Here is a 25,780-nt window from a genome sequence, read left to right on the forward strand (position 1 = left end):
AGGCAGCCATAATAAAAACAAATATTAATGAATTAATAAAACAATGTGTACTTTTTCATATTTATCATCTGTGATTTGTATGTATTCAACAACAAAGATACATTTTAAAGTGCATTTATTATTTGTGCAATACATTCAGCAAAAGGAATACACTGTAGTACAGAGGGATGTGCACAATGCAGGTTAAATACAGTTGAATGGTCTAAACCAAACAATAGGAGCATAATATATTCAATGATACAGATTCATATGTGTTTTCTTTTTTTTTACGTCCAAATTTAATTGAGCTAATAAATCTGAAACATACAAATCAGACCTAACACTAAACATAGTACAATATTGTTTGAAATTCAAGGTGATTATATGTAGTGTTGTGAATTTCTCAAAAAAAGAAAACAAATATATTCAGACACCTTGTTAATCCTATAGGAAATGCTAACACGTAGCCTTTACTTAGTAAACCAGCAGCCCCTTTAGCTTGTTTCACATTTTGCAGAAATTACACAGATGGCATAACATTTTAGCAAAGCACAACTCATTGCTGTTTCCTGGTTGGACTAAGGCTCAGTATTTCAAAATAAAAGTTATTTTAGCATAGTGTTAAAGCTATTCCAACACGTGTACAGTGTTGTATAAGTTCAAGTTTTTAGGACATTTTTCTCAAATCGTGCTCACAGCATTTCATTAGAATAGTGTATTTACAGTATATTCAGTATTAATATATGTTGATGATCAAATTCCTAAAAATCACTTTCCTTAGAACCAAGGAAAATAGATTTTGTGATGTATATTTCCACTTTACTAGTCCACCTTGGTCCACTATATCTCCAACAAAGTTTTAGTCAGATTAACGGGAACTCTTTTTTAAAGTCTTTGGTTCCAACGTGGTGATGTCTTCATTGCTTATTTCAGTTTCTGAATCTTCAACATCAGCATAAGTACCATCTTCAGATTCCATCCTGGCTTTAGCAATGACATCAACAGGTATCAGTGTAGCTTTGCTAGTTTCTCTCTTTGAGACTTCCTGACTGACCGTGGTGCAGCGGACCATAGTTTTCTGTCCACAGTCAGTTTCCTCCTCAGCTTCATCTGAGTCTTCCTCACCTTCATCTTCTCCGTCGGCTGAATCGCCTTCATTTTCACTCCAATCATCGTTGGGTGTCTGAGTTTCGTCATGTTCAGAAGCTTCACCGTCATCTTCTCCCTCTTCTCCAGTCTGCACACTGTTATCTTCAACAATCACAACTTCTGGATGTTTGTTGGACAATTTCTCTACATTGTCATCCTCAGTGTTTTCTGGTTTCAGCTCCATCACCTCATCAGCATCTTCTGTTTCATCATTAGTGTGTTCCTGCTCGCCAGGCGTTTCGTTTTCTTCATCACTGAGAGCACTTTCTGCCACTTCTTCGCCTTCTTCTTCCTCATCTTCATCATCGGGACTCGATTCTTTAAATGGAATCACTGCACTCTTCAACATCTCCGGCTCTGTCGACTCTTCTGCTGTTTCGTTTTCTTCTGTCTCTCCAGCTGATGTTCCACTGCATTCCTGACAAGGTGATTCAGACACCATTCCACTTTCCTCTTCATCTGACTCTGGGTTTTCAGGATCTTCTCCATCTGTTTCACATTCTTTCTCTTCCTTGTTTGATTGTTCGGCGTTTCCTTGCTCTTCACAATCCTCGGTGGCGCTGCTTCCAGCATTTCTTTCCGATGTCTCAGTCTCATCAACCTCTTCATCCGACCCCCCATGTTCATCTGTAGACTCCCCTGCAGTTTCTTCATCCAAATTCTCATCATCAGATCGGACCTTTGAATGCTCATGATCATTTGTAACATCAGAAGCATCTTCTTGAGCAATGGTGTCATCCTGCTCCTCTCCGTCACTTTCTTCTGAGTTATTTACTGGCACAACTTTAGAGCTTTCCTCTCTTAACGATTCAGCCTCGCTATGAGATTCTTCTCCACTTGTTGATTCTTCCTTATTATTTGATTCGTCACAAGCCACGCTGATATTCTCTTCATCTGAATCCTCCCTTTCCGTCGACGCCTCTGCTCTCTCTTCAGAGTTCTCTAAAACGTCTTCACCATTGGTTTGTGCAGCTTGGTCAAATTCTTCCAAAGATTGTTCTTTGTCAGATTCATCAGATGCTCCTCTCGTGGTTGTCTTTCCCTCTTGAACCACTGTGGGCTCACAAGCTTCATTTTCTTCATCGTTACTTAAGAGATCAACTTCTTTCTCTCCGTCATCATCTTCTTGAGCTATTTCACTTTCTTCTGACTCATCACCAGACTTGGCTTCTGGTGGCCCATCCATATCATGATCGCTTGTTTCAACCTCTTCTTCATTCTCAATTTCTTCATTAACATCTTTTTCTGATTCCTCATGTTCTCCATCCTCAGCTTGTTTGCCCATTGTTTCCATCTCATTTGATGAAGACTGCTCACCATCACTGGGTTCCTCAGTGTCCTCCTCATCATCCAAAGTCCCTTCACCAACAGCTTCCTCTTTTGTTTCATTTTTTTTTGAGTCAAAAATCTCTTTCTCTTCTTCAGTTTCATCTTCTACATTGGACTCGTTTGCAGATGCAGCTTCCAACTCTGCATTTTTGTCTGATTCCTGTTCATTAACCGTTGTTACTTTCTCCTCTTCATCCTCTGTGGCGTCACAAAAACTTTCATCTGATTCAGACTTTGTTGTTTCGACAGGAGGATCTTCAGCAACACTTTCATCTTCCACTGAGACACTTTGACAATGTGATTTTTCCTGTGTATTATCTACACTTGTAGCAGAAACCTCACTTTCTTCTTCATTGTCATCTTCTGAATTACACTCATTTGCACTGGTGGTTTCCACAACTGCATCTGTGTCCGATTCCTCTTCATTTTCATTTGATGAATCGCCCTGCTCTTCATCATCTGTGGCTTCACAAGTATCCTTGGCTGTTTCATCTTCATCTTTAAGTGAACTTTCGTCTTCATCTGGGGCTTTATTGAGAGTTTGTTCGCTTGATGTTTTCTTCTCGTCTGACTCAGACTCAGTATGTTCTACTGATGGATCCTCTGTTACATTTTCCTCCACTGCTGAGGGATCATCATTGGTTTCTTCTTGGATTTCATCTTCACTTGAGACAGTAGCCTCGTTTTCTCCAGCAGTGTTACTTTCTGAATCAGAACCATTTGCACTGTTGCTTTCTAGAACTGCGTTTTTGTCAAATTCTTGTTCAGTTATAGCAGATGTGTCTTCCACTTCACTGTTAACTCTTGCTTCTTCTTCTTCACTTTCATTATCTACAGCAGCGGTCTGTTTTTTATAGTCAGCCACACACTCGCCCTCAGCCTCATCAGATTCCTGCCCACTAGTTTTTGCTTCTGTTTTCATTTCAGTAGCTTCTTCAGGTTTGTCTTCACTTGTACTTGTAGGAAGCTTTTCTACAGTAAGTTCATCTTCAGATGATTCTTCTGCTATTGTACTTGTCATGTCATTATCCATTGCATGGTTCTCTGGAGTTTCTTCTTCATTTGTAGTAGCATCCATTGCACCTGCTGTATCATCACAGTCTTCTTCACTGTCACTGGTGGAATCAGCCTCATCTTCATCATCCATTGTCTTTTTTCTGACAGACTCATCGTCATCCTCAGCAACTTCATCAATTAGATCCGTGTTTTCCTTGACAATCATTTCATCCTCATATGTCTGATCTTTGAATGTTTCCTCTTCATCAGCTTCTGATGTGTCATGGTTTTCACTTTCAGACTCATCAACACTAATGGCAGGAGTTTTTTCACATTTTCTGATGTTTTCTTCTTCCACATTTTCATCTTTATCAGTGACTGCTTCTTTGGTTTCCTCAACTTCATCTTCATCTATGCTTTCAAACTCATCTTTTATGGCAGAACTCTCGCTTTCTTCTGAAGTTTCATCTGCATCATCAGTCTCCTCTGCGTTTCTTGCTTCATCAGTCTCATCTTCATCAACTGTCCCCTCTTTTTCAGTGCCTTTGTTTGATTCAAGCTCCTCAGCATGTTTTCCCTCATTTGTGGAAACTGCAGTATCATTGTTGCATGATTCAACCTCTGTTGTATTTTGTGTGCTTTCATCTGATGTTTCCTCCTCACATGTGGTGGCCAATAATTCCTCAGCATCAGTCTGCTCATCATCAAATCTTGTCACTTTGACATCTTTGTCGTGATCTGATTTATCTTCTGGTAACTCTGCCCCAGCAATCTCATCCTCAACATTCTCAAATTCATCCGTTTCTCCTTCATCCGCTTCTTCAGCTGATTCATCACCTGTGGCTGTTTGATCTGCAGACTCTTCTATAGTCTTTTGTTCTGTAATGTCTGTGATTTTTTCTACAGTTTCACATTCTGAGTCACTCTCGCTCATGGTTTTCAGAGATGCAAGTATATCTACAGCTAGAGTTTGATGTGGGGACTCATCTTCAGACATCGCCCTTTCATCGTCTGTTAGATTATCTTCTGTCACTCCATTTGCTGAATGATCAGATATTGGCATGTTGTCATCTGAGCCATCTGCACCAGTAGCAGATACTGCTGTTGTATGATAATCCAGCTCAACCTCATCTTTCTCCTCATTTTCAGGCTGTTCTTCAGCTTTTCCTTCAGACTCATGCTCACATGGCATCTCATCATCTTTTATGACAACAGTCTCATCATGATGTTCAGGTTGACTTGGTGATTCCTCAACAGCATAATTGTCTTCTTTGGCTTCATTTTCACTATAGGTGATCTCTAAACCATATGTGTTATTATCATCACTAACACTGACGGTTGCATGTTCTCTCTCATCATCTGTATTTTCTTCTACAGTGTCTTCTTTGTCTGATTGATGCTCCATTGACATTCCCACAGGGCTCTTATCATTTGCACTTTCATCCTCAGATTTAGTGAACTCAGAAGTTTCTTCTTTCACATCACTTGCTTCATCACTGAGACCAGCTTTTTCCTGAGTGTATTCCTGTGTTGAAGCTGCTAGATCTTCAAGTGGATTTTCATTAACAGCCTGTTCAGACAGTCCTGCATCTTCTTTTTCTTCTTCAGCATTTTCCAACTCTGCTTCCAGACCCTGATCTTGATCATATATCCCTTCTTCAGCATTTTGCTGCATTTCATTACTTTTTACTTCATTTACAGCTTTATCAATAACCTTTTCTACAAATGTTTCTGCTGCCTTTAATTGGTGATTGTTTTCTGAATGAGTCGTACAATCAATAGTCTGAGTAAGTCCAGAGTCAGTGATAGCTGGTGTATTCATCAAATCTGCTAAACTAAGCAACCTATCAGTAATTTCTGTCTTCGTGCACGATTTACATACACAGGGATCGTCATTGTTGTCACTTCGTGAATCACTGAAAGACGTCCCTGTTGCAGAATCAGAGCTCTTCTCTGCTTGTGAATTCCTTGAATGTTGGAGCATGAGCTTCAGTCTTCTTCGTCTTCGTTCTTCTGCTTGGGTTGTCGGAGCACAGAACATGGCTTCTTTAGGAGGTCTCGGTAGCCCGGCAGTGATTTGGATTTTCCTCAATTCTCTCTCAATACTGGTTTGAATATTTTTGTGAACCTTAGTTTTTAGTTCATTTATCAGCATGTCAAGCTGCTCCTCATCTCTTAAGTTTGCGTGGTTCTTGAATTCCATCATAGCATTGATGTAATGTTTCATAAACTTCCGTTCTATTTTGGTTAACAGCGTTAACACCCATAGGGGATCCGAATTCTGTGTTATAGTTTTGTCTACTGCTTCAGACTCAACTTCGTTTTGGATCTTTTGTCCATCGCTGTCCTTTTCTGAATTCTCATTGGGAGAAGTCGATGTTTCTGGACTATCATCACCTCCGAGTGTGTCATCCGCTGCTAGGTCATCTTCCTTGAGTTTTTCGTCATCTGCTTCTGTTTCACAAATATTTTGTAAAACTTGCAATGTATTCGCACTACTGTGAGGTTGATACACATCATTACTCATCTTTATCCCATCACTACTTTTCCCAGAGCCTGTGGAACCACTGTGGACATCCACACCTGAGGATGATGTGTGATTGTAGTCATCATCAACCGAATGATGGCAATCCCTCTTTATCCCATGTTCATTTTGTACGGGATCACAAAGCCAAAGAGATTGGAGAATGTTCATCAGCTCTTGGTATCTTTGGTTCTTGTCATTAGCATTTTTTGGATCATGATCAATTAACTGCAACTTCACAAGACAATCTAAAAGACCTTTCGCAGAGGTGCTCAGCTTACGTCCATACACTGGTGATATCTCTGGTAAACTTTTGCATCTGTCGAGCTTTGGATTCAGGAGTACTTTCATTACTTGTATAGAGGAATTAAACATTTTGTTTTCATCATTTTCATCTTTGTTTGATACATCTTTGTGCTTTTGGCAGTCATCGTCAGGTACAGAGTTCATCCCATTATCCTCATTCGTGTCATTTGAAATAACATTTGTAGAGTGAACATTGTTTTCACCATTGTCCACTCTATTTATTTCTTCTGTTGGGCTGGAACTTTTTTGTGCATCATAGTTTCCATTTAACTCTTCCAAATCGTAGTTATCGCCATCTGCAGGTAAGTTTTTTAGCCATTCATTGACAACTTCCGTGGGAGATGCGTTTGGCAATCTTGATGGAACAAGCTCAACGTCATCATCATCATTGGTTTTCTGAAAAAGTCTGCTGCTTTTGTCACTTTCATAGTCAGTAGCACTCCCTTTTGTCCCTCTAGACATGTTGGATTTAGGTTTTTCCTGTGCCATAGTCTCACAAACCTCTTTGACAATATCTGAACTAGACAGAGTTTGTGAAAGATCACTTTCCTTTGATGCTGTGTGACTAATTACATGTCGTGTGTTTCTTTTTTGTTTTTGTTCACTCCTTGATGTTGCAGAGGTAGTTGCGGACTTTGGTCTGGCAATGGCCTCTGCTGCTGTGTCTTCTGTGCCACTCCCTCGTGACTCATCGTTTTTAGAGTGATTACTACATTTATCAGTTGCATCTTGTGGCAAACTCAACATGCCTTGATCTGCTGTGCTAGCCTCACACTCCTTGTTCCTATTGGGAAAATTGTCACTGGCTGCTGGCAACTTTAACTGCTCATTGTTTTCTGTTTCTCCACTGTTCACATTTCTAGTTACTTTTGATTTCTTAGAATTGACCGAAAGATGGGACTTCACACTTAAAGAAATTTGACTCTTGCCTTCACTTTTTGCTGACTTTGTTGACTTATTGGAGCGTGCAGAACCTTTTGACCGTGACGACATGGCTTTAGGGGCTCCATCTTCGCTTGCCTCGATTGTCACAGCCGGAACTTCAGACTTGCTTAATACGTCAGAAGGGCCTGCTTTTGTTGACATGGATGTAAGTGCTTTCTCCTCAGTTTTTTCATCATCTGGGACATCATAGAGAATAATTTTTTTTAATCTTGCTGACTTCTTTGATTCAGCTGAGATGGGTCTTGATGCTCCATCATCGTCATGTTCCATTTTTGAAACATCAACACTTTCTTTACAAGAGAGCTCAGCAACCATTGATTGGTTTGATTTTGTTGAAATAACACTAATGGCTCTCTCATCAGGTTCTTCATCATCTTTCATCTTTTCATCAGAGATATTTTCAGAAACATTTGATTGTTCTGTTTGTTCCTTTTCAGAATCTTTTTCTTTGGAAGACCCAGCCTTTTCAGATTTTTTGAAACTTTGAGAAACTTTTGATTTTGAAGACACTGATGATGCATTTGTCTTCAATGATGTTGCAGACAATGACCTCGCCTCATTGTACGTGTTCTGATCATTGGCAATAGTATAATTTTTGGATTTCTTTGATCCTTCTGTAGCATTGGATTTTCCTGATTTTGCTGACTTGGAAGATTTATTACTTTGTGCACGCTCTACATGATGTTCTTCCACAGCAGTATGAGATGCTTGTGTCAAGCTAGATTTTCCTATAATGCTCAACTGTGTTGATTTGACAGATTTCGCCGATTTACTTGATAAGTTACTTGGTGATCTGCATCTGTTTTCTTCTTGATCACAGTTCCCTTCTGAAAGAACTTCACATGATGTTGTATTCTTTGACGATACAGAAACGATTGACATATTGCTTGGTGACCTGTCCTTCATTTCTTCTTCAGCATTTCCATTATCGGGATTGCCATCAATAGCCTGAGAAACCTTTTCAGATGTCCCGAAGATACTTGATCTTGTTAAGGATGTTACACTTGGAGCTCGTTTATCATTTTCAGCATTGTGTGATTTGCAACTTTTCTCACTCTCTAAAATTTCTTCTATTCTTTCTGCTGATGTGAGTGTACCTTTTGACGCCTGAGACATCATTGAGGCATTTGACTTTGCAGATTTGTTGGACATTGAGCTAGCTGTTCTGTTTCCACCCGTTACTGATTTTGCTGATTTCACTGACAATGCAGATGGGGATCTTTCTGAAGCATTCTCGTGCTCACCGGCATCTTCAATGGTAACACCTGATGCTTGTGTCCTAAATGATCTGTCAGAGACAGAAGATCGGACTGATTTGACTGACTTGACACTAGCAGCTCTTTCCTCACTTTGGGCATCGTTTTCACTGTGGCTTTCTGTCCTTTGAGCAGTTGATATCTTTGAACTTTTAGATTTTGTGGATTTTGTGGAAATATTAGACTTCAATGTCTGAGATGACATTGCACTAATTCTCCCTTTGATCTCTGCATCAGCATTTTCAATAATGTCTGAATCCTTCGATTTCTGAAATGTATCTGACACACCAGATTTGCATGAAATTGATTTAGCAGAAATACTGGACTTTGCTGACACTAAACTCTCTGCTCTTCCTTGATTGTTTTGCTCAGCAGAATTTTCATCCTCGGGATGCTTTCCAACTGTGTTTGATTTCAGAGATGCTGTAGAGTTGTCTGGTTCAGGTACATCATCTGAGAGTTTTGACCTCGTTGATCCAATGGAAGCATTTGATCTAATTGAAGAGACAGACATTGAACTCACTGATCTGCTTTCAATGAGTTCATCTTCATTCATTTTTTCATCTGTGGGTTCACTGCATGTATAAGTAACTTTGGATTTCTTTGACAAGGCCGAAACAGTTGACTTTTCAGATTTGACTGATACATTGCTTGGAGGTATGTTTTCAACTTCATCCTGATCAGATTCTTCATGTTGAATGTTTCGTACTTTGGAAGATTTAGTAGAAATTGATGATTTAGTCGTTTTGGCTGACATTGTACTTTTTGATCTAGGTTGTGTTTCATCTTCACCTCCTCCATCAAAAAAGCCTGCATCTGAGCCATGAACACTGGACTTGACAGATAATGAAGAAATGTGTGATTTTCCTGATTTCATTGAGAGAGCACTTGATGCTCTCTTTGAAGACTTAAGAGAGATTTCTGAGACAGCTGACTGAACTGATTTAACTGATATGCAGCTCCAGGCACATTCCCCACTTTCCCCTTTGTCATTATCTTCATCAGAGATCCTACAGTTTTCTTCGGCAGTAACATTTGTAGAACATTTTGATTTACTCGACCTTGCCGAGATACCTGATTTGCCAGATTGGGCTGACAAGGAGCTTATTGCCCGTTCTTCATTCTCTAACTCAACAGGGGTGTCCTCTAGATTGTCCAAACTGTTTTCTGAGGTAATTTCTTTGACTTTGTATTTTTTAGATGCTGAAGAAACATTAGTAGTGTTCGACCTGGAGGATTTTCCTGAGAGATTGCTAGGAGCTCTGTTGTCTTCACACTCTGCTTTGTCCTCTCCTCCATCATGTAGTGTTGCTGAGTTAGAAGACTTGGCAGTTGCAGTTGAGTTTGTGGTTTTAGCCGATGCTGCACTATTTGCTCTTTTGTGAGTCTCATCTTCACCTGCTTCCTCAGCACAAAACATTTCAGTAGACTGAACATCAGAAATGCTTGATATGATCGATTTTGTAGAAGCCTGGGATCTTGCTGATTTTGTTGACAAAGCACTCAGTGTTCTGCCTGCGGACATAACAGAGATTTCTGAAGCATTTGACTGAACCGATTTTGCTGATGTCCTACTTGATGCTCGCTCCTCACTTTGATTTTTGTTTTCTTCATTTGACATCTCCAAACATCCTCCAGTGCCATTATGAGTAGAACATTTTGATTTACTTGATCTTGCAGAGTTAGTAGATTTCAACGAGTGAACTGATGTAGAGCTTACTGGTCTCTCTAGAGTTTCTACCTCGACACTTCTTTCCCCTGGGGTATCTTCTGAACCAACTTCAGAAACTTTAGATTCTGCGAATAAATCCGAGTTTTCTGCTATTTCTACTGCTTCACCACCTGATTCTTCACAGAGACATTTTGCCGATTTTGTAGATTTTTCAGATGTTTCACTGTGTGCTCTCTCGCGCACTTCATCTTCTGCTTTGTTGGGAATGTCAGTAGACTGAACTTCAGCACAGTTTGATTTGAAAGATCTTGTCGAGGCTGTTGATTTTCCTGACTTAGCTGACATAGCACTCAGTGCTCTGTCTCCAGATGATTCACTAACATGTGATTGAACATTCTCCAAATTATCTACATCTGTTCCCATCTCACACACTTGAGCAGAACCTTTAGACCTTTTTGATAGTGTAGAAATGTCTGACTGCAATGACATTGGGCTCACTGATCTTTCATCAGTATTTCCCTCGACAGCAATCTTTTCATGAGGAGAATTTCTTGATTTCAACATTGCAGCTGAAGCATTTGATTTAGAAGATTTACCAGATGTAGTGGACATTTTGCTATGGGCTCTTCCTTCATTTACAGCCAATTCTTCATGTGGAATGTCACTGGTTTTGGATTTTACAGATTTTGACGATTTATTTGACTTTGTTGATTTGAGTGACATATTGGACTTTACTGATTTAAGTGAGAGGGAACTTGAAACTCTCTCACTTTCTGCTTTTGCTGCAGTTTCATTGACACATGTTTCCTCATTTGTGTCTTTCAAGGTTTTTGACTTTTTGGATCTCACAGATACCTTAGAATCAGTTGTTTTTCCTGATGTGGCACTGCATGCTCTTTCTTCATTTTGTTCTTGACTCCCTTCTTCCTGATTCTCTCCACTGTCTCTGTTTGGGATTTCCGATAACTTAGATTTGTGAGATTTTCCAGAGGTAGTTGACTTTTCTGACTTAACTGATATTGTGCTTTGTGGTCTCCCTTCATTTTTCTCCACATCGCTTAAACCTGCCTTGCTGGGTCTTGCAGATGAATTTGACTTTATGGACACAGCATCACCTTCTAACTCTATTGATTCAACTACATCCTCAATTTCAGTTTCATCCATTGTCCTTTCTGAACCGTGTTTTGACTTTTTGGAGGCGGCTGACTGGATTGAAAATGCTGACAGAGAACTCTGACTCCTTTCACCTTCCTTGTTCTCTACTTGATTTTCCTCAATTAAAACATCTGATACTTCAGACACATCAATTGATTTTTCAGACACAATTGAATTGATGGATTTATCACAAGGGTAATTCATGGTTCCCTCTGTATAATAGTCTAAATTTCCTTCAGATGGGGTGGCAGAAGATTTTGACTTTTTTGATCTTGCTGAACTTTGCGATCTCTCAGACAATGCACTTTGTGCCCTTGCTCCAGTTGGCCTCAGTTCAGTTTCCACTGCAGTGTGTTTTTCACCTACAGGTGACAACACCGCTGAACCCTCTGATTTTAGAGAGGCTTTAGAATGTGAAGACATGGATGTCACTGATCTCTTGGCTTCACTATCATCCTCAGCTTCATACTTTCCAGAGGACCCATTTGACTCAGCTGCCGATTTACTACTTTCTTCTGTTTCTTCTTCTACTTCACATGTTTGCATTTCTTTACCAGCTTCCTCTGAGATATCAAAGTCAGATTTTGTTGAGGCAACTGAACAAACTGGTGTGGCACTCTTTAATTTTCTTTCTTCTGCTTTGAGCTCAGGTGACTGAATTGCTTCAGTTTGTTTTGAAATGCAGGATTTGATGGACTTGGCACTTGATTGAGCTCTTCGTATCTCACTTTTGTCTTCAGATTCTTCTTTAGTTTGGGTGCTTGTTTCAGCTCCATTTACTTCATTAGGATTAAAATTGTGCAGGGATTTTGGCTTGCTAAGCTGGTCTGAAGCATTTGATGCATTTTCTGTACGGCTACATGAAAATTCTTCATCCCTCATTACACTTTCAGTGGTTTCTTCAATTTCAACTTTATCCTGAGAAGATGGAAGCCTTGGACCTGCACACTCACAGTTGTCTATTGTAGAAGACTGCTCATTGTATTTTGGACAACAGGTCCCACCTCTGATGGTGCAGTACTCAACAGTTTCTTCTGCCTCAATTGTCTCCTTTACACAGATCTCTTTCTCCACAACCTGCTCTGTGGTTTCACTTGATCCAGACACACTTTGCCTCTCAACTACAGTCTTTCTTGAAACCATTGTACGTGAGGAGGTGCTTGAGTTAGAGGACTGAATGCAGCAACAGTTACCATGTACTCCAGGTTTCTTTCTCCTGCATTTGTCTTCTCTTTTTCTTTGGTGATTCTTTTGCTCACTAAAATCTGTTCCTGAACTACTTTTATCACTAACTTTTGCAAAATAGGCATTTTGGTGTCTTTGGGAGCACTCAGGTGGTTTCCCTGGGGTCTTTCTTACTTGTGTAGACCAATGAATGGTTTCGTCATTTTGAAGTTTGAAGCTCACTTTCATCTCCATAGAAAGACTGCCATCTTCATTCAGCCGAACCAGTTTCTCAATATCATCCTCTCTTATTTGTGGGTAGGAGTCCACGTGATCGGAAGACTCAGTCCCATCAGGTTCTGACTTGTCAGAGGACACAGATTGCCTTGGAGCCTCGTTGACAAAATCCAGATCTGGACGGGTGACGTTCTTCTTTGCCAGTTCTTGGTTGGGATTCAGCCAAACCAAAAGAAGATAAAAACCACAATTAGCCCACCTCGTCAAAAAATTTAAAACCCAATTAGTTATTACAGTCCCTGTAAAATCACCTCACAACCAAATTAAAATATAAATAAAAACAGTGTATATGTGAGATATACATAGAAATATGAGATGGTTTCGAAAATAAGAGGATTTCTTACTCTCTTGTCGTTCAGTGCAGCCGCTTGGATGTGACTTTGCACTCAGGTGGGGAAGTTTGTCATGAGATCTTTTGCGAAAGTTCTCCACAACCAAAGGATGAGAGGGCTCACGTCCCACACAGATCAGAATGCCAGGACCCTGTAGAAGACTGTGAATGCTGTCAATCTGAAACACACCAAGAAAAAGCGTCACAGAAGAGAAAGTTTCCAAAATAGACACAAACATCCTAAACATTTAGGTCACCTGCCACTAAAACGGAAGTCATACATTTTTGTTTGTACCTTTTTTTACCATAGTATAAAAGATTTGTGTATCACCACACTATCAAGTGAATTGTGAGTTAGCCGACAACATTTTTGTTTGGTCAGCTCAGTCATCTTTATACCAACAGTGCACCATTACATGCCATTGGTTGCTGTTGCAGTCTTTCTTTCACCATGCCATTATTTAGTTGTTTTATAAAAGCAACATTTAATTGGAACAACAATACAATACAAACCCTATCCCCAAAAATGTCTGATAAAATGCTACAGTCCACTGCAGGGTTAAGGGGTGGTGATTTTTAGAACAATAAGCTGAATAATTGAAAACATGCTAACAACTGTTTTTAATTAAAGAAAATGTAAATGTGAAAAATGTAATTAATTTGCTTAGACCGCCGCTAGAAATGGTAACTATTACTATTTCATTTGTGGACCCCAGCATAATGTGCAAAGCTTCTTCCTCAACACTTTCTCTTTAGCAGTTATTAGGATTTACTAAAAAAAATAATAATAGAACACTTCGATATTAGGGCCGGGACAACGCGTTGTCAATGCAAAAAATACGTCAATGCAAAATGTGTGCACCGATGCGTTGTCTGACTAAAACAAAGAAGGCGGCGCCGGAGAATAACTAACGTGAATGGCTCCTCCGAGTTTCAAAAGTGCAAGGTACGCACTCGTTTGTCAAAGGTAGCTGTTCCCCGTAACCCTCGTCCTTTATCCCTGGTGTGACCGGACAGCAGCGCGTGACGCAACGGGACAAGGAGTAAACACCCGCCATGACATCAGTGGCAGTAGCAGCACACGCACCCACGCACCGAGGCAAGCGTTAAAAAAAAAACCACATTCTCCTTACAACCAAGTGTATAACATCAAATGGCTCTCACCATTCAAATCTGAACAAAAAAAAGTTTTGCTCTTTTCCTGAGTCAGGGTGAGAAGTTGCTCTACACCAGTGGTTCCCAAACTTTAATATAGATCATAATGATGGAATGAATGAGTGATAACACACATTTTAAAGAATCTGATTTTGTAAATAAGTGGATTAAAACAGTATTTAGTGGCTCCTCAATAGATTTATTTCTATAGTTTTTATCATTTCGTGTCATCTTCCCAAGTGTGGGACCAAGACTGACCCATGTATTTTCAGTTCATGTTCTAATCAAGATCATTTACATCATTATTATAATTACAATTTTTAACTAAAAATTTACTTTATAAAACCCCATATTTATTTGTTAATTTTCCAATTTTTCTCTCTTATTTTTTGTTGGAAAAGCACTTTCTGTATTAGCAATATGTTTACGAAAAATGTGAGTAGCAGAGTGTATTACTTTAAGTTTTTGTTATTTTCATGTGAATGAAGAATTAAAAGATGCACTTTTTTCAATAAACTAAGCCAATGTGTGTTCAACATAAATCTTAAATTCTGTTGGTTCAGGAAGGACACCATGACAGGCTGCCGGCTCCCACTGCCTTTTTATTTCTTATTGAATGTTACCTCTGACTCTGAAAGCATTATTTTGTACTTTTATATTATATATGTATATATTATACTGAACTTTATCATGGAATTTTGAGTTGAAGCGCATTAAACATATATTGCATTATTAAGGAATTCATGTTTTTTTTTTCATTTTAGATATGTAAATCGTTAGATTGATCGATGCATCGAAAAAGTAATCGTTAGATTAATCCTTTAAAAAATAATAGTTTATCCAAGCCCTATTAGATACAATTACCTTCTTCCTATCATGTGTTCACCAAATGTGTTCCTAATGTTGTGTTCACCAAAATAACAATGGGTGAGACTTAGATTTAGCACATGCAACACACACTATTATTTTTTTTTTTTAAATGAGTGAGTACAGTTAATGTATTAATACCTTTGAAAAAATATAAAACGGCAAACAATTCTTTTATTTTCACTTCCATTACTACAGCTTTTTGTCTATGGTGTCTAGTGACAGCTATATAAACACAGTGAGGTTATGTCTGCAACATTGAAAGTCTGTTGATTTAATTTTGCTCATGTGCAGTCAGTTTTGATGACAGTGCAGTTCAGACTTTGAGATTCACAGTTGATAAAAGGCAGATGAATGGTTTCATCCGTGGTCACACGAAGCCCAGGTGAAGATAATTAATTGCCCCCTGTAGAAGATGCATTTCTGAGACATTCCTGGTATCAAAGAAAGGGAGTTTCAATGCTGACCTGTTTCTCCTCTTTCGAAAATAGCTCTGATCTGACCAAGATTAATGGGATTTAGAGGGATATTTGCAATCTGAGTGCATCTGGAAGAGAATCCCATCCCCCCCAACAGTTCATTCACACTTGAACACATCTAAAGTGTGTGATTTGGACAGTCAAGCATAATAGCTAACACCAACAACAACAAAATCATAATTCATGCACAAGCATTTGTGATTGTTGGAGATGTTATTTATACTCATGTAACTATGTTAAGATACCAATACCTGTACGTAAAACAACGGCATATGATTTTCAGCGCTACACTTTGTCTATGGTTGTGTAAGAGACGTTTTTGTACTAATTTCAAAATTCCTTCAACCAAAATTTTTCTATGGAAGATTGCTTCATTGTCAATTCAATAAATAGGCATTCAAAATAATGTTTTGAAACAAAGGACTAAGAAAACCTTTAAAACTCTATTAAGGTAATTATCTGAACATTGTTTAGTTGGTATCATTGGTCTCTATTAAATTATTTAGAAATTAAACACAAAAATGTCATAAAATGAATTACAAATAGAGATTTGTTCACCCAAATTAACTATCAACCTAAACTGACCTTCTTTAAAATATTATTACTACAAAAGATTATTTAAATGTGTGAACAAATGTCTTAAAAATAAATACTTATTATGCATTTAAAAGGTTTGCAAGACTTAATTTTCTATAATAGATTGACATGTATTTTAAAATCAATATCAATGTGAGTTCTTTGAGGTGACTTTGTTGTATTTGGCGCTACATAAAAACAGTCGAACTGAATATCCTGGAATATCAGTTACTAACACTAAATTCCTGCATCGATTATTATTTTTGCATCAATATATTTGATTCAAATCAAAATTTTGGGCTTTTAATTTGAAAAACAAAAGCACTCAGACAGGGCAAACCTCCATCAAGCACCAAATATTCCCATTTTTTCCAAAAGATGGCAACAAAAAGCGTAATCCAGATCCGATCCAGATGAAAAAAATGTAGCAATTTCGCCAATGATGACAAATATTAATTAACATCTATTTTTGAAAGTGATCGAGTATCAGTATATTCTTTCTAATCCCCTGCAAAATTTGAAGCAATCTTCCATGGTGTAAGGTCTATCTTTGGTTACATTTTTGTACTTTTGATGTAAACCTTCTAACAGACAAACCAATAAATAAACGGCGGTGATAATATTACTGGTGCCTCCTTGGCGGCGGTACTAAATGGGGAGGGTTGAGGATATGAAAACATACATTCAAAGAGTGTTAACAGATCCTTAGGTCTTGATGTCTGTGCTCACCTTTTGGCCTTCTGCAGTGTAAAGCTTCCTGGTGTGGTACTGCATGAGCTCGGACACTTCCTCTAAGAACATTCCAAAGCTGCGCAGACCCCTGCGGTGCAGGGTGATTGTCTTCCTCAAAGAAGGGTCGCTGTTCTTCACCAGCACTACCCTCCTGTTATGCCTGTGATGATGAATGTGTTCATGGTCCAAAGGGGCTCCTTCAGGCCTGCTCGGCCCCCAAACAACGTACTGATGTGGATGGTGGTGATGATACGGTGTGTGTGTCTGATGAAATTGTGACATGGGGCTGACGACTTCCTCAGTCTGAGCATGTCTGTGTTCAGAACATAAACAACATTTGTTCACATGTTCATGATGGGCCGGCACGCATTGATGGGGGATGTGTGGTAGTTGGTGTTCGTGATGCTTGAAGGGCACAGGCGACTTGCAGATGGCTTCGCCTCCGATAGCACTGAAGCACTGAAAGTTACGTCTGTTGGAGGACATTTTTGATCTTGTGCTTACAGGGATGATCTCTCAGCTGAGCAGATCAGCCTTGGCAGCCAATGAAAACAGATTGTCATGTTCCACTTGAGCTTTGCAGGTGAGCTCTTAGTTCTGCCTGCAACAAAGTGATGAGAAAGTGCCTTATTGTACAAGAAAAAAAAAAAAAGATCGTCCTTTGTGTCTTTAAAGCACCTGTATCAGATCTAGTGGTATTTTTTAATGCAACTTAAATCCCCAAATAAATTAACATTTTTAATTTGTTTTTTAACGTGAGCATTGACCTTGTTGTAAGAAAAATCTCGAATACCAGAACGTAAACCCCATAATGCCCTTTCCAGATTAAACTTGATTTCCCAATTTTAATTTGGATTTGAAGTCCAAGATAGTTCAGACTGTGTACCAATAGAAGTCTTTCACTCCTTTGATTTGATACTTGCCTTTTTCATATTTTTAGATTTGTCAGTCCATGTAAAAGCTAGACTTTCTTTACTTCCTTTGATCTCCTAAAACATTCAGACACTTGTCACATATTGTGATAGTGTTTACTATGGAGAACTGTGATTTCCCATATACAAGTCTTTTTGCGACTTATTATTCGTTGACATCAGTGGCTGGAGCCGTGCTCATCAGCTGGCTATCACTGGTGACTAAAGGTAATCAGATCTTTAGGTTCAGTACCCAACATTTGGGAAAACTGTACTCTCAGGACCAAATTTGGACCTCTTAGCTCTCTGTCTTTCTGGAACATTTTCATACATGAGTGCCTTTGGGAGTCTTTTTTTGATATATGCATTGCAGATTTTAGAGGGAATACCTGTCAACTTCTTCCTAATATTTAGAACTAGTGGTCATGATCATTGCATACTGTATATCCTCATGTAACGTGATGAGCACATGTCAGGGATTGTTAACTACAGGCTGCTATAAAGAGCAAAGAGTATGTAATACAGGATTATGAGGATACAGCCACAAAAAAACACCTTCAGGTGACTTTAACTAACTAGCTTAAGGCCGTGCTGACTGTTGAAGTGGACATTACCTCAGTGATTGTCCCTGTCACTGCGCTGACAAAAACATACTCTCAGCAAGCTTCTTCTACAAATAAACTGTGAGGATTAGCACTGTAAACAGCAGAAATGGCCACAATAAGCCACACTCATCCTCTTTTTGACAACATTTGAAGAACATTCAGTGCTGCATGAATACAACTGTACATAGTTAGACCATGAAATATGAATATAAAAATTTTGTAAAACAGGCTAAGCTTGACTGACACCCACAAAGATTAAATGTAGCTATTTTTGTTCTTTTAGATGTGCAAGCAAAGCAGATGTTCTCTGTAACTGGACATCTTGAAAAAAACCAAACCGATATACTGTATACCTCTAAACACTGTCCTTTTTCACTTGAATCTATACTTATTAACAGCATGAATATCGAAGAAAGCTGCTGCACACTGCAGAGAACTTTGGGATTTTTGTGTTGTACATAATCTCAAGTTTGAAAGGAATTTAATTGTGCGAAAGAAGAAAATTGCTTTAAAAAAAATGGGAGCAACTGTCTTATAAAGAAAAACTGTAATGACACCTACTTTGTGAAAAGTCCTGATGTAAAAGGTTTTATGATACTATGTAGCAACTGGTTTTAAGATGGATCTCTGGAACTCATTCTGCAGGATTGCATTGAATACATTGACAAACTATTGTTAAACAACTAATTACATGAAGTGCCTTTGCATTTAAATGGGTTGCTGATGAAATAATGATCATTATATTCCTCAACCCAGCAAAAATGAAAATTGGAGCAAGTGGGTCAGAAAATGGATGGATATATTCTTCAAATAATAGTAATCCATTATCTCTTTGGTGTTTTGCTGGCCAACTAGGAGCCATGACGGAATTTTATGTACGGACAATAAACAAGAGCAATCTACACAAAGACCAGTTGGCTTTCAAAGGCTAATTGTTGGTTATCCTCTGTATCATAATCATACAAATAATTTGCATCAATTGCTCACAACGCCTAAAATTCTATTTTACAAGTTGCTCTTGCATACTGTTAGGGTTATCATTGTCGTGCAGGCAGTGCAGATGCAAACCCTAACAATGTGTAGAGGTGAGCATTGACACAGCTACTTACATGATGTCCAGGCATAATCCTGTCAATGAAAAACACATGCTGTATTCAAAAAAAGAAAACGCAAATCCACAAAATTTGAGGTAAATTCGCAAAGAATGACGAGAAGTATGTGGGAAGCTAAGAAACAAGAGCCTTGTCCAAAAGTCTCTCTCTAGAGGCAGCCCAACCTGCTAATCACATGCCGTCTATGGTGTGCTAAGGATAGACTGAAAAGCCTTGCTAATCACTCTGAGATTGGACTGAGACCTGCTGAGGCTTTGGACACATGACTTTGACTTCAGCATTGCATAAAGGGAGTTAAAAACTGTTTTAGAAAGCACTGCAGCCATAGCGATAGTTTGTTTGGGACATGTTTTCCATCTTTTACTCTTCATGTCACTCTGGAGTCACAGCTACCTACTGTTGTCACAGACACATTAGACTTAATCAAGGTACTCAGACGTGTGAACGCTAAACAACATTCCAGCATATATCAAAACTTGTATAGAATGTGTACATTTTTTAATAATAATCATTCTCCTGCCCCTAAACCCAATCTTAGGTCACACTATATTTACCTTGATGGAAAAAACAGGTTCTTTGTTTATTTACTTGTTTATTTGTTCATTGGATCCATTATCAATCAATCAATCAATCTTTATTTGTATAGCGCCAAATCATAACCAATGGTATCTCAAGGCACTTTACAGTAGAGCAGTCTTAAGGACGTACTCTTCATTTTATGGATACACACATATGCATATATACGTATATACACATACATATGTATCCCACACCCAACATGAATTATTAGCCTCATTGCTAATCTTCCTGGGGTCCATAAAAAAGAAAAATCAAAATTCTAGTACATGAAGACAGTTAAAAATATAAAGAAACATTACATCAAAAGGTACATCAAATCACATTTTCATTACACCAACAAATAAAATAAATGAAAAAAAAAATACATGAAATATGCATTCAGATTGGTAAAAATATGATTTTAAAGCATTTTTAAATATATACGTAAAGTTGACATGTCTTTCAGGTCCCTAAGCAATTGTTTCATAAGTGAAAAGCTCTAAAAAAGACAGATATTTGTTAAGCAGTGAAAAAGTGCCATATTCATATTTCAAATTGGTGGTTCAAACAACAGCCCTTAACCTACATTAAAAAAACGATACCTATGTCATAGACTTGGGACGATAACCCTTTGTCCCAATTCGATCTTAATCCCTGTTCTTGGGAGCTGATTTGATTTCAATTGCGATTCTGATTTTACAAGTATTGCAATTCTACAGTGACAATTATCACAATTTTATTTTCCTTATCCAAACACATAAGCTGAATCCTACACTTCGAGAAATATGTCACAGATCCAAAAAAAAAAGGCACATTCAGTCATTCACTGATTTATTATTATTTATTCAGTGACTTATTATTTCAACTGAAATAAAAAAATATATAACCTCCATCAGAAAGGAGGTAAACAACATGTACAAAACAACACATTTGTACAGAACTTTTTGAAGTTAGTCAACTGAAACTTTTAATGTTCATCAAGCTAGTGCTGGGGAGTGTCAAGGTAAATTTCCAGAACAACAGTTGTCTGAATAAATGAAACCTTAACATATATTTTTTTAAATAAGATAAAAAGATAAATGAAACTAGGGCTAGGATAAAAGATTGTTTTTTAAACAATTAATCTGGCGATTATTTTTTCGATGCATCGATCAATCTAACGATTCATTTTTCCAGTTCGATTCGATTCGACTCGATTTGATTATCTCCCCCATTAATTGACTAAAAGTTATTTATACATGTTGATTTCCATATCTAAAATGAAAGAAAAAAACAATAATGTTTTTGCGTCTACTTATTTTTTGCATCTACGTCATCGATGATGTTGACGCGTTGTCCCGGCCCTAAATGAAACCTTAACATATTATTCAAAAAGAAGACAAAAAGAACTTGATGGAATTGTTAACCCAGACCATCAAGTTGCCTTACCATCACCTGTTTGGTACAATTGTTGATAACACAGTGTGCAAGGCTTGGTTTTTTTTCTGATTATGATTTACAGTAAGGTCATTCTTTTAAAGGTCAAAGGAAAAGCCACACAGTAAAGGAGGGGTTGCTCTTATCAGACTGAGGACATGCCAATGCCTCCCTATGATGTCAGAAATATAAAGAAGTGCTTAGTCAGAAAAACACCCACTCCCACAAAGCCTACACACTCAAGCATGTAATTAGGTGAGCCTCCGTGAGCCATCAGGCTTAAGGAGCTTGATGGGTCATTGAAGGGGTAAGTTACGGTGGGCCAACGCAGTGAGGCCTGACTCATGGGAGACTGGGAAATAAGACCCTCAGCCCAGTGGTGACAGTGCATAGTGACACAAGAACAAGTTAGTTTTCACTGTAGGTTTTTCTGTGTGAGAAATCAACCTCCCTTTTCCTCGTCTGGGTCAAACAAACATGGTTCAGATCACTCGAGGTCAGCACCAGATAAAATTATCACCAGAAGTCTCTGAAATGACAGAAGTGATTAATCCTTGAAATTAATGTTTTACTCACAGGCAGGGACGGAAGCTGGCTGACCATGAAGGCATTACCCACTGTAACATATCAGAATTGAATAATTACCTGACATCTGTATAATCTTTATATTTACTTTTTATAAAAATAAATAAATATTTACTTTTGATGCTGATATTGTTAGCACACATGCAGAATTTGGATCACAGTCACAGCAGGACATCCCAAAGCTCGTCAGATGTCAAGTTATCACGTGTGCATTAATGCTCAGGCTTAGCACACCCTCCTCACGGGCTTTATTTAACGCATAACGCCTGATTAGGGTGCAATCTGCTGTGCTGTTGGACTTTATAATAGCCAACTAAAAACATGCAAAATTATTAAACAGGTAAATATGATTAGGCAATTAAATCTTGAAAATGTAACTAATTACCCAAACTTTATAAAGTTTGAAACAAATTTCAAAATTGTTCAAGATAACAAAGAAAACAGAAAAATAACTAGTAAGTACTGCCAACTTATGAGAGGTTTATTAAATACGGTTAGTTATTTTTACTATGAATAAATCAAACAAGACAAACAGTCTTAATTGTGTCATAAATGTTCTTTGTCTTCTTTGTTCTTTTGTATCCGCTGGTACTAAATACAAAGCTTCCAAATATTACCCATAATTAGCCTACTCCATAAATTCAAATTTGATTTTTATTTTGCTCTAAATTAGGTATTTTTGCAACTTTGAAGCCAAGCAGATGCTTACAAAATAGAAAAAAAAAAATGATTAATTAATTTAATCTCACAAAAGTAAACAATGAAACAACTTAAGACATAAGTTAAAGTTATGATTACAAAATTACATCCAGACATTTTTTGTGGAACTAAATAAATGTTAAATAGTAGTAAAGCAAAAACCTACAAATGTGATGTGTGAGAAAAACAAATTTAACTTAAGAGCTGTAATTAAAACAGTTTCTTCTGTTTTAGTTGTAAAGTAATTTACTTATCGATTTTATTCACACAATTGCGTGATAAAAGTATGATCAACAACAAACAAAAAAAACGTCTGTCAGAAGTGGGATTCGAACCCACGCCTCCAGGGGAGACTGCGACCTGAACGCAGCGCCTTAGACCGCTCGGCCATCCTGACAACTGATATCTAACCGAATCGACACAGTAATAAACATGACGTTGTTCATATTATATAGTCCATATATATGACATAATAATACTAATAAAATAAATAAACGAATACTAATAAACTGTTGTTAAAGTCACAGATGTCGCTATAAGTATCTACATGACGTCATTGGAACTCATTAGCATAATTTATCCAACGATGTTGAAGTAGAACGACAGAAAAGTGAGTAAACCCCTCTTAAATATTAAAAAAAAGAAAAAAATACAAATAAACTTCATGAAACAATTAAATTGTGGTACCTAGAACCACATTTTATCAATTTTGTCCCGTATATTTACATTTTAGACTATCAATTGGACTATATATATAGTCTAATTGATAGTATACTATACCTACTTCAGTCCGTTTTAACCGGAGTGCACTTTTAACTGTTTATTTAAGCAAGTTTGCTTCCAGTTTTGCTGGGGGGGGGGCCTTAAAGTTGGAGCTCAGAAAGAAATAAGAAGGCTTTACCTGACTTCAGAGATATAGAGATGCCTCCTACCAGGAAGAAAGAAATCCCTCGTGTACAGCATTCCTCATTGACTGTAAAAAGACGTATTCATCCTCAGCCTCAATCAGCGATGGATAGCATTAGCCAGGTAACCGCACACACCCAGCCGGAGTAGAAGATGACGTACTTCTGCCACACCTCGACACGGTGGATTGATCGTCTCTCGTCTAGCGGTGACGGTGTAGCTATTCAAGCTAGCTCCCGTGTTAGCTTACACTCCGTCGCCAGCAAACTAGTACCAAACGCAAGCAAACCCTAGCAGTGGAAACGGTGATTATAGTTTACAGTCCTTACAGTCCAGCCTTGGAAATGAAAACTCAGGAAAACTGAGGCAAAATCTGTTCAGTCGCTTTCTCCAGTTCCGTCGCGCGCCATACTTCTTCTTCTCTGGATTTTCTTCTTCTTCTACGACTTTTCTGTCTGTCGCTCTACGCAGGGTCACATAAACTATGTAAATATAAAGTGCCTTTCCAGAATTTTTATTGAAAACACATGAAATGTACATATTTTAGCTATAACTTATTAACGCAGTTAAAAAATATATTTACATGTACCTTCTTAAAGTTCTCGTAGTTTCAACCATTCCAATACGACACTGATTTTATAATCAGGCATTTAATAAGAGATAATTCCAAACTAGGGCAGGGCGATATGAACCAAAATACATATCTCAATTTAATTTTTTTATTTATTTTTTTAATTTATTGCAAAAGGGTGATATACAACATAAATCTCGATATTTTTAACTCAATAAAGTCCTCCCTGAAAGACAATTCTAGGATAAATTTGCTGATGAACACAGGCACATTTATTAACAAACAGGTGCACAATATGTGCCACTTTTGGCTTTTACACCTATAAAAGACAGCACGTGTGAGTGAGTTTTGTAGTGAGGCTTGTTTAGGGGAAGGTCTGGGTTAGAACGCACTGAGCAATCATCATACTCTGCTTTTAACAAGTAGCTAAAGCAGTAACTCCTAAAACAAGTAATTTATACAAAATAAGCTATAGAAATGAAAAAATATATAGATACAGGTGATATTGTAATTTTCGATTTTGCCAAAACCTTCTGTTTTATGGTCATATTTGGTGATAAATAACAAATATTTTCTATATCTATATTGTATATATATATATATATATATATATATATATATCTTTATCAGCATATATTCAGTACTGCAAGCATGTTTGCCATATGGTTTAGCATAGGTCCCCTTGTATGTTGTGGCTGTTGGGTTTGCTTATCAGTGGTATCAGCTCTTTATGTGTTTTGTAATTTGTAATAAACCTATCCAGCTCATGTCCTGTTTTCAACCTGTCAACACGTAGTTCAGATGAAGCATCTAAACTCTTGGGACCAGTGTGTGACTCATTTCCATGCGTCTCATTTTTTGATGTTTAATCTTTAAGGAAATGGGGGAGAGCATTTAGCAGGAAGGGATTCCTTCAAGCTCAAGCATCAACAACATCCCGAATATTAAACCCAATAACGTAAGGGCAGAGGAATGGGCGTGAGTGTGGAAGTGATGCCTGAGTTACCAGCAGTAGCCAAGGTCAGTTGAACAACAAGGTAAAGGAAGACCTCTGTGTCATAGCTAACGCATTTCACCTCTCAGTAAGCAGCTCAAATTTTAGTCATATTTTATTCATTAGTATGGAAACATATTGCATTCACTTAAAAAAAAAATAATAATAATTTTTTCCTGCTAATTTTTACCCCTGTTTTTTTTTTTTTTTGAAGTAACAGATGCTTTTATTTCTTTATTGAGAGCAAACATGGCCAGCTTTTACTCTGAAAAACATAAAAAAAATTGTCCAAAAATAAACAAAAAATAAATAAAAAAATTCAAGTGAATGCAATAAGCTTCCGTACGTTTTATTTATTTTTTATTTTTTTCAACAAAAATTTGGTGACAAAGATTTCTGGAAGTCAGCTTTTTTACATCATGTCCCGCCTCTTAAACTAACTTATCAGAAAATTATTCACCAATTTACGTATGTCACCTCCAGGGTTCCGTACCAATTTGGCAAAATTTGT

At 37.8% G+C, this 25,780-nt stretch overlaps 1 protein-coding gene and 1 non-coding gene across 2 annotated transcripts; both read right to left on the bottom strand.

The window, feature by feature from the left end:
• Window positions 1–473: 473 nt before the first annotated feature.
• On the bottom strand, window positions 474–7,498 carry rp1l1b (rp1 like 1b). Its single transcript, XM_028440337.1, has one exon. It carries the CDS (start codon window positions 7,496–7,498, stop codon window positions 848–850), a length of 6,651 nt encoding a protein of 2,216 aa, XP_028296138.1. The 3' UTR covers window positions 474–847.
• A 15,614-nt stretch (window positions 7,499–23,112) lies between these two features.
• Window positions 23,113–23,195, bottom strand: trnal-cag (transfer RNA leucine (anticodon CAG)). The gene has a single exon. It is a non-coding gene; the product is annotated as a tRNA-Leu (tRNA).
• Between the last annotated feature and the right edge of the window lie 2,585 nt (window positions 23,196–25,780).

This window comes from Gouania willdenowi, chromosome 24 (genome assembly GCF_900634775.1).
Source record: "Gouania willdenowi chromosome 24, fGouWil2.1, whole genome shotgun sequence".
Classification (NCBI taxonomy): domain Eukaryota; kingdom Metazoa; phylum Chordata; class Actinopteri; order Blenniiformes; family Gobiesocidae; genus Gouania; species Gouania willdenowi.